The following is a 13,813-nucleotide window of genomic DNA, read 5'->3' as shown; positions in this document are numbered from 1 at the left end:
TCTCTGGAGAAAGCCAAGATCTATCATCCACTTGGCACTTCTAGGTGAAGGTTGCTTCTAAAGCTTCAGCCTTATCTTTTGCATTGATGTGCTGGACACTTCCATCATTGAGGATGGGGGTATTTGTGGAGGCTTCTCCTCAAGTCAGTTGTTTAATTGTCCACCACCATTTCACGACTGGTTGGGGCAGGACTGCAGAGCTTAGATCTGAACCATTGGTTCTGGGATCGTTTAGCTCTGTCTATCATTTGCTGCTTAGGTTGCTTGGTATGCGAGTAGTCCTGTTTGATGGCTTCACCAGGTTGATACCTTATCTTTTGGTATGCCTGGTGCTGCTCCTGGTATGCCCTCCTGCACTCTCCATTGAACCAGGGTTGATCCCCTGGCCTGATGGTAATGGTTGATTGGGGAGTAAGCCGGGCCATGAGGTTACAGATTGTGCTGGAGCACAATTCTGCTGCTGTTGATGGCCCACAGTGCCTCATGGATGCCCAGCCTTGAGTTGCTAGATCTATTCAAAGTCTGTCCCATTTAGCAATTGCCAATTATATAGGTGTCAGACTATGTCAGGTTCAGTACTAAGAAGTTTTCTTCATCAGCAACAAATAATCAATGTATTACCACAATCAAACTTACTCAAAGATATGAAGATTGACAAACAGTTTGAATTATGCAAAACTATGTACTCTTTTAAAAACTAACGTATACATCTGTTATTAAGTCTGAAGAGAAACAAAAAATTAAAATTCTGCAGAGTGTGAACTTTAAAGTCCTTCAACTAGTAGCTAAACTCATGAAGGAAGGATAAGTCATAGATTGTACCAATTGGTATTTTAATTCCAAGTTATTCTGCATGCATACAAAGCTGATGGCATTGGGTTCTCTTCCAGGAACAATTGTAGTTGGCTAAAATCCATTTGCATCAGATGGTGGGGACATTATAAGAAAATCCTGTTCAGGAACATTGCTGTAACACATAAGAATGACTGTCAACGGGTTTTCAGCTCAATACTTTGCTGACAGGAGTTGTAAATAAAGAGAGAAAGAGAGAAAGCAATGGGCTGTTGCCTCCCAGTCAGTCTTAAAGTCTCGCTCATTGAGTTAAAAAAAGCACTAGTCTTATTCGTCTCACAAAGTGGGCCATGTGACGTCTCCTTGAAAGTTCTCCAGACTGTATGACTCTATTTGAGTTCCCTGCTCCTCATACTGCAACATTATTGCTAATGTACCCAATGCCTTTTTCTTAGCAAAGTGGCCTTTGTTTAAAAGTTCAAGATATATGTATTATACTCCCATGGTTATTTTATTAAATGGGATATCATTTAGCTTGCCTTTCAGGAAGAGCAATTTAACTTTCGATAAGTAACAATGTAAACCACAGCAGTTTATGGATTTTCTGTTCCTTCCTCTTTTTAGCCTCACCCACAATATTCAGAAATCTATGAAACACTGTAACCCTTGCAGTCTGACATTTCATTCACTGTTTACAGGCCTTGCAGAAGTTGCAATAAAAATCCGATCAATGGTTGAAAGCTTTAAGCCATATATCCCACTGATTCAAGCACTGCGGAATCCTGGCATGCGAAACAGACACTGGGATATGATATCAGAGCAAATCCAAATACCAGTCAAGCCCAAGACTAATCTAACATTTGCCCGGTGTTTGGACATGAATCTTCAAGATCATGTAGAGACCATTTCTAAGGTGGCAGAAGTAGCTGGAAAGGAGTATGCCATAGAACAGGTAGGCATTTCAGAAACCATTTTGGTATTTTATACTAAATGAAAATCGAATGAACTGCAGATATTGTAAATCAGAAACAAAAGTAGAAATTGCTGGAAAAGCTCAGCAGGTCTGGCAGCATCTGTGGAGAGAAATCAGAGTTAACATTTCGAGTCAAGTGTTCAGAACTGTTCTGAGGAAGGGTCACTTGACCCGAAACGTTAAACCTGATTTCTCTCTACAGATGCTGCCAGACCGGCTGAACTTTTCCAGCAATCTCTATTTTTGTTTTTGGCATTTTATACTCTTAATTCACAAAATATAGTCTTGTAGCATCAGTAGAAATTTAATAAATTGAACTAGAAATGTTATTCCAATCCCAAAATCAAAATATCATAGTAAACTAATGAGGTTCAAGATGGAAATTGATTTCACATGATGTCCTCTGAGGTTAATCTTAATCCTGATACTATTTGCTATCTTTATTAATGACTCAGATAAGGATGTGGTGTAACATGATCAGTAAAGTGGCAAATGACAACAACATTTATGCAAGGATTTGGGCAGCAAAGGAGTGATATCAAATGTAGAAAGACTTTGATGTACTAGCACAGTGGACTGCACAGCAATAAGTTTGGAGAAATGTAATCACATACATGTTGGTAAGGCTAACGCAAAGCATATTTATTTTCAAGGAACACCATTAATAAAGTATACAAGGGAAAAGATTGTTGTGCAGAAATTATTCAAGTTTAATGGCTAATGTTGCAGTGAAAGTAATAGAATATTGGAGTCGATGAATAAAACCATTCAGTTTAAATCAATATAGACCATTTTGGGACTATATGGATTGTTAGTCATACAGCGTGGAAACAGGCCCTTAAGCCCAACAAATCCACACCAACCCTCAGAGCATCCCACCCAGACCCATCCCCCTAATCTACACATCCCTGAACACTATGGGCAATTTAGCATGGTCAATCCACCTAGCCTCCGCATCTTTGGACTGTGGGAGGAAATCAGAGCACCTGGAGGAAATCCATGCAGACATGGGGGAATGTGCAAACTCCACACAGGTGGTCGCCCGAAGGTGAGCTCAAACCCAGGTTCCTGGCATTATGAGGCAGCAGTGCTAACCACTGAGCCACTGTGCCACACCTTTTTTTAATTCACTCATTGGACATGGGCTTGCATTTATCACCCATCCCTAGTTACAATCATAGTCGTGGGGAGGTGATGGCCTAGTGGTATTATTGCTGGACTGCTAATCCAGATATCCAGGCAACATTCTGGGGACCCGGTTTTGAATCCCGCCATGGCAGATGGTGGAATTTGAATTCAATAAATGTCTGGAATTAAGAATCTAATGATGACTATGAATCCATTGCCAATTGTCGGAAAAACCCATCTGTTTCACTAATGTCCTTTTGGGAAGGAAACTGCCATCCTTACCTGGTCTGGCCTATATATGACTCCACACCCACAGCAATGTAGTTGATTCTTAACTTGCCGATGGGCAATAAATGCTGCCTAGCCAGCAATGCCCTCATCCCGTGAATGAATAAAGAAAAAAAAAGTCATGCAGCACAGAAACAGACCCTTCAGCCCATATCGTCCACGCTGTCCAGGCATCCTAATCTGACCTAGTCCCATTAGCCAGCATTTGGCCCACATCCCTCTAAACCCTTCCTATTCATCTACCCATCCAGATGCCTTTTAAATGTTGTAATTGTACCTGCCTCCATCACTTCCTCTCGCAGCTCGTTCCATACAAGCACCACCCTCTGCATGAAAAAGTTACCCCTCAGGTCATTTTTGAATTTTTCCCCTCTCACCTTAAATTATGCCTTCTAGTTTTAGACTCTGTCACCCAAGGCAAAAGACCTTGACTATTCACCCAATCTATGCTTGTCATGATTTTATAAACCTCTATAAGGCCACCCTTCAGCCTCTGACGTTCCGAGGAAAAAAGCACCAGCCTATTCACCGTCTCCTATAACTCAAACCCTCCAGTGCCATCAACATCTTTGTAAATCTTTTCTGCACCATCTCAAGTTTAACAAGATCCTTCCTATAAAAGGGAGACCAGAATTGTATGCAGTATTCTATAGGTGACCTCACCAATGTCCTGTACAGCCACAACATGAAATCCCAACTCCTATACTCAATGCTCTGACCAATGAAGGTAAGCGTACCAAGTGCTTTCTTCATCACCCTGTTGACTGCAACTCCACTTTCAAGGAACTATACACCTTCACCACTAGGTCTCTTTGTTTCCCCAGGGCCCCACCATTAACTAGGTAAGTCCTGTCCTGATTTGTCTTAGTGAAATGCAACACCTCACATTTATTTAAATTAAATTATCTAAATTTATCGAAATTAGTTGCCCTTGAGAAGGTGGTGGTGACCTGTCTTCTTGAACCATGGCAATCCATATGCTGTAGGTAGACCCACAATGCCATTAGGAAGGGAATTTCAGGATTTTGACCCAGCAACACAGAAGGAATGGAGACATATTTCCAAGTCAGAATGGTGAATGGTTGGAGGGAAATATGCAAGCGGTAATGTTCCCATGTATCTGTTACCCTCCTCCTTTTAGATTGAAGTGACGTGGGTTAGAAGGTGCCGTCTAAGGATCTTGGGTGAATTTCTGCAGTGCATCTTGTAGTCAGTACACACTGCTGCAACTGAGTGTTAGTGGTGGATGGAGTGGATGATTATGGATATGGTGACAATCGAGTGGGCTGTGTTGCCCTGGATAGTGTCAAGCTGTTTGAGTCTTGTTGGAGCTGTGCTCATCCAGACAAGTGGGGAGCCTTCCATCACACTCCTGACTTGTGTCTTGTAGATGTTGGACAGGCTCTGGGGAGTCAGGAGGTGAGTTATGCACCCAGCCTGTTCCTATTCCTACTCACCCATTCCTAACCTGACTTGTTCGTGTAGCCACTGCATTTATCTAGTTAGATCTGTTGAATTTTTTGTCAACGGTAACCCTCAGGAATGTTGATAGAAGGGAATTCAGTGATGGTAATGCCACTGAATATCAAGGGGTAGTGGTTATATTTCCTTTTATCGGAGATGGTCATTGCCTGGCATTTGTGAGGTCTTAATGTTACTTGCCACTTTTCAGACAAACCTGGTCGGGTCCTAAAAGATGTAGATTGGGTCTGCATAACTGATACCAGTTCAGGTAAGATCATTCCAAGGTTTTTCCATGCATATATTTCTTCTGAATAATTTGGAGACTAGAAGCATGCTTCAAACTTCTGTGCAGGTTTAAAATGAATTATTCCATTCTATTCCTCTTAAAATATACCCTATTGCCAAGAAATATTGCTATGCACCAAAACCCAATGAAACCACCTCTATTTCTTTGAAATGTTTTAGTGCCTAATTTAGTTATAATCTGGAAGGTAGCTTTTCAGAGCTACATTATCTCAGTTAAAGATTTCACTTCTTCAACATTTTTTGAGTTAAATCTCTATAAATGTGGCAATCTTCAATGTTTTCTTTAGAGTATTTTTTTAACTTCCTTGATGTTTCACTTTCTAAAAATCAGAAATTCAAGTGTAATGGATTCAAAATAAATCCAATAAAATTGATGCAAGAAGAACTTTGCAATCCTAATCTCTGGTACTATCTTAGGGCATACTTCAGTATGAGACAGAATCAGAGCCTGAATATGGTTCAAAATGTGGAGGTGCCACTGTTGGACTGGGGTGGACAAGGTCAGAAATCACACGACACCAGGTTATAGTCCAACGGGTTTATGTGAAAACACAAGCTTTTGGAGTGTAGCCCCTTCATCAGGTGAAGTGAGAAGTCTCACTTCAACTGACAAAGGGGCTATGCTCCAAAAGCTTGTGTTTTCAAATAAACCTGTTGGATTATAATTTTGTTGTCATGTGATTTCTGTCATGGTTCAAAATCATGAATATCAGCGAACATGTTCAATGATGTTACAAAAACATGATGGGGATATATAAAATAAAGCAGATATAACTTCAAAGAGTCAGTTTAGTAGGCATATGGCATATGTCATTAAAATTATGTAGGTGGAAATTATTTTGGGGAACATGACATTCCTCTGTGATGTCAGAGATAACAAGGTGTAGAGCTGGATGAATGCAGCAGGCCAAGCAGCATCAGAGGAGCAGGAAAGCTGACGATTTGGGTCTGGACCCTTCTTCAGAAATAGGGGAGGGGAAGGGGATTCAGAAATAAATAGGGAGAGAGGGGGAGGCGAATGGAAGATGGATAAAGGAGAAGATAGGTGGAGAGGAGACAGACAGGACAAAGAGGCGGGGATGGAGCCAGTAAAGGTGAGTGTAGGTGGGGAGTTAGGGTGGGGATAGGTCAGTCCAGGGAGGACGGACAGGTCAAGGAGGCGGGATGAGGCTGGTAGGTAGGAGGTGGGGGTGGGGCTTGAGGTGGGAGGAGTGGATAGGTGGGAGGAAGGATGGACAGGTTAGGGAGGCGGGGACGAGCTGGGCTGGTTTTGGGATGCGGCCGGGGGAGGGGAGATTTTGAACCATGTGAAGTCCACATTGATACCATTGGGCTGCAGGGTTCCCAGGCAAAATATGAGGTGCTGTTCCTGCAACCTTCGGGTGGCATCGTTGTGGCACTGCATGTCGTCCAAGGAGTGGGAGGGGGTGTTGAAATCGTTCGCGACTGGGAGGTGCAGTCGTTTGTCGTGAACCGAGTGTAGGTGTTCCACAAAGCCTCCGTTTGGTATCCCCAATGTAGAGGAGGCCACATCGGGAACAGCGGATACAGAATACCACATTAGCAGATGTACAGGTTAACATCTGCTTGATGTGGAAGGTCTTCTTGGGGCCTGGGGTGCGGGTGAGTGGGGAGGTGTAGGGGCAGTTGTAGCACTTCCTGCGGTTGCAGAGAAAAGTGCCAGGGGTGGTGGGGCTGGTGGGGAGTGTGGAGTGGACAAGGGAATCATGGAGAGAGTGGTCCCTCCGGAAAGCAGATAAGGGTGGGGAGGGAAAAATGTCTTTGGTAGTGGGGTCAGATTACAGATGGCGGAAGTGCTGGAGGATGATGCGTTGGATCCGGAGGTTGCTGGGGTGGGATGTGAGGACGAGGGGGATTCTGTTTTGGTTGTTATTGCGGGGAATGGGTGTGATTCTACCTGATAAAAGAAGGCTATTGGGCTTGTTGACGTATGCAGAATTAAAATTCATCCATTGCAGTGTAAACAAAATCGATGTGATGTCACTTTTCTTTCAGACCTTGCAAAATATTAAATGTCAAATCTTCTTTATCTTGTGCTCTATGCCAATACTGCTGTTACTTTGAGGTATCAGTCTGGAGTATCTCAGGTTGTGGGTGTCTGCACATTCCTTCTCCCTGGAGTTTCTGGCTCCTTATCTCCAAGTAAGGTTCCTCAATTCTTTATGTTCAACAATACTTCTCTATTTACAACTGTACATACTAGGTTATCAAATACAGGTTTCTAGTGTAATGTTTGAGACATCTCCCTTTGCATGCTTATTCTTAACTGCTATTTTCCCTCTTACTGGTATCAAATTCATGTGATTAGTTAAATCGCCATGATTTACATGACTCTTATTAAATCAAAAACACATGTGGATTATTATTATCACTTGTTATTGCAGAGCACTGAGATAAATGTTTTGATGAGACATTGTGCAGATAAAAGCTGATGAATGTGAACACAGAAATTCTTGCTGCATTGGGAGAACTTTATGAGAGTCTATGGTCTCTGTCAAGTAGCATGGAGGCATGTCAAGCAGCATAACATTGCATCAAGTTTTGCAGAGTTACGAGCATTCTGTTCCAATGTGAATGTGGTGGTTAACTTGATTTTTGCACTTATGGGCACAACTGTGATGTAGCATCTGATACTTAATGTCTTCATAGAATTAGAGAATGATTCTACCTGATAAAAGAAGGCTATTTGGCTTGTTGACCTATGCAGAATTAAAATTCATCTATTGCAGTGTAAACAAAATCCAAATTATCTGAGTGCTGCAGTGGAAACTCAACTGTTGTTACCTGCTGTCAACATGCCTGCCGATACCATTGTTCAAAGAGACTAGCAGTGTTTCATAGCAATGTAGCAATCTGTTGATAATGAAGAGGATCTCTGTTGACTGCAGGAAGATTGCAATGGTTGAGTTAATGGGATGGAAAATTGTCAAATGGAATTTAATGCAAGGAGTGTGAGGTTATGCAGTTGGGGAGGGTAAATAAAGCAAGGGAATTCACAATAAACAGGAAGACATTGAGATAGATAGAAGATGTAAAAGACCTTGTAATATGTGTTCACCATGGAATACATGACCACAAAGTCCCGAAGGTGGCAGGTCAGGCAGATAAAGAAGGCATATTGGATGTTTTCCTTCATTGGTGAGGTTTTGGATAGAAGAGCAGGGATTTAATGCTGGAACTGTATAAAGACACTGGTTAGTTATGGCTGGAACTTTGCGTACAGTTCTGATTACCACAACACAGTGAGGGCATAATTTCCGTAGAAAAAGTACAGAGAAGATTTACAAGAGTGTTACAAAGGCTTGAAAATTACAGGTACGAGGAAAGATTGAATAGGCTAATGTTTTTTTCACCTGAGAACAGAGGAGGCTGAGAGGTGACTTAATCAAGATGAACAAAATAATGAGGGACTTGGACAAAGTGGTCAGGGAAGCCCTGTTTCCCCCAGCAGATGGATCAATTACCTGAGGGCACACTTTTAGGGTCGTTAAGGTGAATAGAGCAGACATGAGGGAAAATATTTTGGTAGGTGTCCTGGGTTTGCTGCCCAGTTTTGTGGCTGAAGCAGAAATCCTGAACTAATTTAAAAACAAAACAGAATCTGCAGCTTGAAGCTGTAACCTGCAAGGAAAGGATCAGGTGCTGGTAAGTTGGTTTAGAATGGACGGCTAATTTATTCATCTGGTGCAGACATGGTGGACTGAATGACCTCTTTTTGTATTGTAACTTTTCTATATTTTCTGCAGTTTCTCAGATTGTCACTATATACTATGTGGGAAAGATGGTGGTGTTGTGCAAGAGGCAGAACATTAAATAGATTCCACTAAGAGACATAGGGAGGAATCCTATTGGACTCTGAACAGTGTGGGCTATGGAAAACATATAGTATTGTAATTTATCGTTACACGTATTTATGTAAATACAGTAAAATATGCATAAGTTGCCATAATTAATCTAGTGCTATTTTAATTACATAAATTATTTTTTTAAATGCATACAAAGTTAATACAGATTCCTATTTTTGCTCCAACCAAGGCTTCTTGATTTCATAAGTGGCAACGGGACGCCACTTTACTCCAAGTCCGTGAGCGCTGTCCCTGAGGCTGCAATAGCATGGAGGAAAAATGCTGAAGCTCTTCAAAAAATACAAAATTCTGACTTGGCTGGACAGTCTTAATGTAGGGATGATGTTCCCTCTGGCCAAGGGGCCCAAGACAAGTGGCCATGATCTCAGGATATGCCATAAACCATTTCCAACTGAGATGAAGAGAAATGTCTTCACTCAGACGATGGTGAATCTGTGAAATTTTACCACAGAGGACTATGGAAGCCAAGTCATGGGATAAATTTAAGAAAGAAAGAAATTTCTAGAGTCGAAAGATGTCAAGGGGCACAGGGAGAGAGGGAGAATATGGTGTTGAGATAAAGGATCAGCTATAATTATATTGAACAGCAGAGTGAGATCAATGGCCATTCCTGCTCCTATTTTCTATGTTTCTTTGCAAATAAAGAGATCTCCCTCTATTAATGTTGATATCTTCTTATTCATAGGCCCTCGATAAGATGGAGGGTGAGTGGGAAGATATTAATTTTGACGTCATGCCGTACAAAGAAACTGGAACATTTATTCTGAAAAGTCCAGATGAAGCCTCTCAGTTACTGGATGATCATATTGTCATGACACAGAGCATGTCCTTCTCACCCTTCAAGAAGGCATATGAAGCGAGGATCAGCAGTTGGGAAAACAAGCTGCGCATGACCCAGGTGAGTAAGGATTATTAGGCATGCCATGCAATTTCTGGTTCATATATCAATCACCCTATTAAGTAAAATAATACAGAAAAGAAATACTGGAAAACTTGGTCTTCCAACCCCCATAGAAATAAAGTCATTAGATTTAATCTGGCTTTTCTGTGGGATCTAGTCAAATTAATTCACTGGTTGTATTTGTCACTAGCACTAGTAAGGACTACACTATATTGTGCTCCATGTTGTTTCAGGATGTCCTGGATGAGTGGCTATTGTGTCAGAGGTCCTGGCTTTACCTAGAACCTATCTTCAGTTCTGAGGACATCAACAGACAATTGCCAGTGGAAAGTAAACGATATCATACCATGGAGCGATTATGGATAACTATCATGAAAAATGCAAATGAAAACAGAAAGGTATTGTTGCTATCATACTATTTTTAAAGTCAGAAGTCACCCAACACCAGGTTATAGTCCAACAGGTTTATTTGAAATCACACAAGCTTTCGGAGTGCAGCCCCTTCATCAGGAGCAGTGAGAGAGAAGGGCACATAGACATAGAGTTTATAGGCACAAAGCCAACACATCAGGACATCCCATCGTATCAAGCAATGGGACCCTGTGTGTGAACCTCTCTTGCTATGTTGAAGGAATCTTGAAACCTATTGTACAAGGAACCCCCAGCTTCTGTTGCGACCAAACCATTTCCAATTGAGATGAAGAGAAATGTCTTCACTCAGACGATGGTGAATCTGTGAAATTTTACCACAGAGGACTATGGAAGCCAAGTCATGGGATAAATTTAAGAAAGAAAGACATAACAGAATTCTTACAGAAACCCAGCACCTGTGGACCAGTTGAACCAGGAACATTCCTCATCACAATGGACATTTCAATGGACTCTACACCAGCATCCCCCACAACAACAGCATCGCTGCAACAGCCTCAGTACTCAATACCAACAACTGCCATTTTCCAGACGCCATCCTACAACTGATTTGCTTCATCCTCGACAACAAAGTCTTCACCTTCGACAACCAATTCTTCATCCAGACACACAAAACAGCCATGGGGACCAAATTTGCACCCCAATACGCCAATATTTTCAAGCACAAGTTCAAACAAGACCTCTTTGCTGCGCAGGACCTCTGACCAACGCTATACACCAGATCCATTGACGACATTTTCTTCCTTTGGACTCATGGCGAGGAATCACTGAAACAACTGCATAGCAATATCACCAAGTTTCATCCCACCATCAGACTTATATGGACTACTCTTCAAACTCAATCTCATTCTTGGACACATGCATCTCCATCAAGGACGGACACCTCAGTACCTCACTCTACTGCAAACCCACAAATAACTGCATGATGTTGCACTTCTCTAGCTTCCGCTGTAAACCTGTTAAAGAAGCCATTCCCTATGGACAAGCCCTGCGCAAACGCGGGATCTGCTCAGATGAGGAGGAATGCAACGGATGCCTGAAGGTTTTGAAAGACGGCGTCATAAGAACAGGCTATGATTCTCACCTCATTGATCGCCAGTTCTGACGTGCCACAGCAAAAAACAGCGCTGACCTCCTCAGAAGACAGACACAGGATATAACCGATGAAATACCCTTCATCATCCAGTACTTCCCCGGAGCGAAGGGACTATGCCATGTTCTTCACAGCCTTCAACATGTTATCGATGATGATGAGCATCTCACCAAGATCTTCCCTACGCCTCCACCTTGACTTCAAACAACCACCAAACCTTAAACAGACCATTGTTTGCAGCAAACTACCCAGCCTTCAGGACAACATTGACCGCAACACCTCTCAACCCTGGCATGGCAACCTCTGCAAAACATTTCAGATCATTGACATGGATACTACATCACATGTGGGAACACCATCCATCACATACACAGAAGAAACTCATGTGACTCAGCCAATGTTGTCTATCTCATACACTGCAGGCAAGGATGCCCCGAGGCATGGTATATTGGTGAGACCATGCAGACACTATGACAATGGATGAATGGACACCACGCAACAATTGCCAGACAGGAATGTGCCCTCCCAGTGGGGGAACACTTCAGCAGTCAAGGACATTCAGCCTCCGATTTTCAGGTAAGCGTCCTCCAAGGCAGACTCCGAGATACACAACTTCGCGGAATTGCCAAGCAGAGACTGATAGCCAAGTTCTGTACACATGAAGGTGACCTCTACCATGATCTTGGGTTCATGTTGCGCTACAGGTGATCCCACCACACTGTTCTATTTCTGTAAAATCTTCCTTACTTTCCTGTTTTGACAGCATCACCTTGATAAACTGTTATGCTGTCTCTACCTTAATTAGTTGGTACAGTTTGGATTACTTATTGCACTCTCTCACACGCACACTGTCTCACGCATACACTCTCTCACACACACACATGTACATACACACTCTCTCTCACACAAACACACACACACTCACACAGACCCTGTCTCACACACACTGTCTCTTACACACATATGCTGTCTCTCACACACACACACACACACACACACACACACACACACACACACACACACACACACACACACACACACATCTATGGGATGAATCATTTCATCCAAGATGTTTGTTTATTTGCAGATACATTCTATTTTGTTCAAAAAACACACAATTTATATTCACAGTCAGCCAGTGTGGCATCTTACAAATTCCTGCCTTAGGAATAAAACCAGCCTGATTCTAGGTTAAAACTCTGAGACAGATTCTGAACAAGGCCTCACACCTACAATTCAGTGTCTGACCTGAGATGCCCCCCTTAGTATACTCCTTTCGATCTGCCTGATTGTCATGACAGCACAGCACTGACATTGACTTTATAAACACTTTACTCGCTGTCTAACACTCTAGGTCACCTGCAGAGACTTATTATCTGACACTCCACTCACACCAGTTGTATGATCTTTTGATCTCTCTGCCTATAAACTCTGTGTGTGTGCTCTCCACTCTCACTGCACCTGACGAAAGGGCTGCACTCCAAAAGCTTATCAAATAAACCTGTTGGATTATAACCTGGCATCATGTGACTTCTGACTTTGCCCACCCTGGTCCAACACTGGCACCAGCACATCATTTTATTTTTAACAGGATGAACGTCTTTCAAGAATCATGTTGTACTCACTCCTTCATTGGCTTTCTGCACCATGCATCTGGTTAAGAAGGCAGATAAGTGCCCTGGTTGATTGTGCAACCAACTGGCTCTTCATTCTAACAGAGATACCTAGAACATTGCATCTTACAAAACACCGCCCTTCAAACACCTTCTAATTCATTTAGAGACTTGCATGCATCATCCCTATTTCCCACTTACTACCAGAATATTTGTATTCTAATTTTGCTACAAACCCTAAGTTTCCCTATATTTTTCATGCTTGTTTTGGCTGATGCTTCAGACATAAACCCATCACTTCTTTTTCAACTTTTTCTTTTCTCCAACTTTTTTTCTTTTTTCATCTTACACCTTTCAGACCCTCTCTTCTGTTATCATGACTCCTTTTATTTCTCCCAAATACCTATCCCACCCTTTCAGCTCTCCTCAAACCTCCTATTCTTCTGCCACCATCTCAGGGTCATCTCACTCTTAGATAAGCCTTTAGCTTCTCTTTGCTTTCCTTGGCATATTGCAAAGTGCCTGTCATTGCCTCCTTACGAGTTGTACCCCAAGTGCCCCACACTATTCTTAAATTAACCCTCCCACTCAGCAACCCCTCCATGGCTTAAAATTTTGTGCTTCCTTCCTATCCCATTCACCCTTCTCAATGCTAGTCGCATTGACTCTGCCAGCTTTCATTGCCCCTCTCCACAACTCCCTCTGGTGTATACATTCAATTGTGAAGATGGCCTTTGGCATCCCAGAACTTATTGTGGATGACCACGTTGACATCAACATGATTAAAGATTAATAACATCTTCTCCATAAATGAAGTATCTCTGTCTGGCTGTACCTTCCACCACTTGCCCCATCCAAACTATCTGGTTGGTGTTATGACTCTTCGCAAATCATACCTTGGTCTGTCTCCTATTCTTTTTTCAAAGGGACACTTTCTCC

The 13,813-nt window shown here is 42.3% G+C and overlaps 1 protein-coding gene across 1 annotated transcript in view; it reads left to right on the top strand.

The window, feature by feature from the left end:
* dnah1 (dynein, axonemal, heavy chain 1) overlaps positions 1-13,813 on the top strand; it is a 395,000-nt gene that overhangs the window by 112,777 nt on the left and 268,410 nt on the right. The window contains exons 21-23 of the mRNA XM_048606524.1: positions 1,491-1,744; positions 9,524-9,736; positions 9,973-10,137. Of these exons, the coding sequence (XP_048462481.1) occupies positions 1,491-1,744; positions 9,524-9,736; positions 9,973-10,137 (632 nt within the window). The remainder of the gene's footprint in view (positions 1-1,490; positions 1,745-9,523; positions 9,737-9,972; positions 10,138-13,813) is intronic.

The sequence above is a fragment of the Rhincodon typus genome, chromosome 16 (assembly GCF_021869965.1).
Source record: "Rhincodon typus isolate 14 chromosome 16, sRhiTyp1.1, whole genome shotgun sequence".
Classification (NCBI taxonomy): domain Eukaryota; kingdom Metazoa; phylum Chordata; class Chondrichthyes; order Orectolobiformes; family Rhincodontidae; genus Rhincodon; species Rhincodon typus.
The sequence above is the reverse complement of the archived record's forward strand: the minus strand, read 5'-3'. Positions and strand labels throughout refer to the sequence as shown.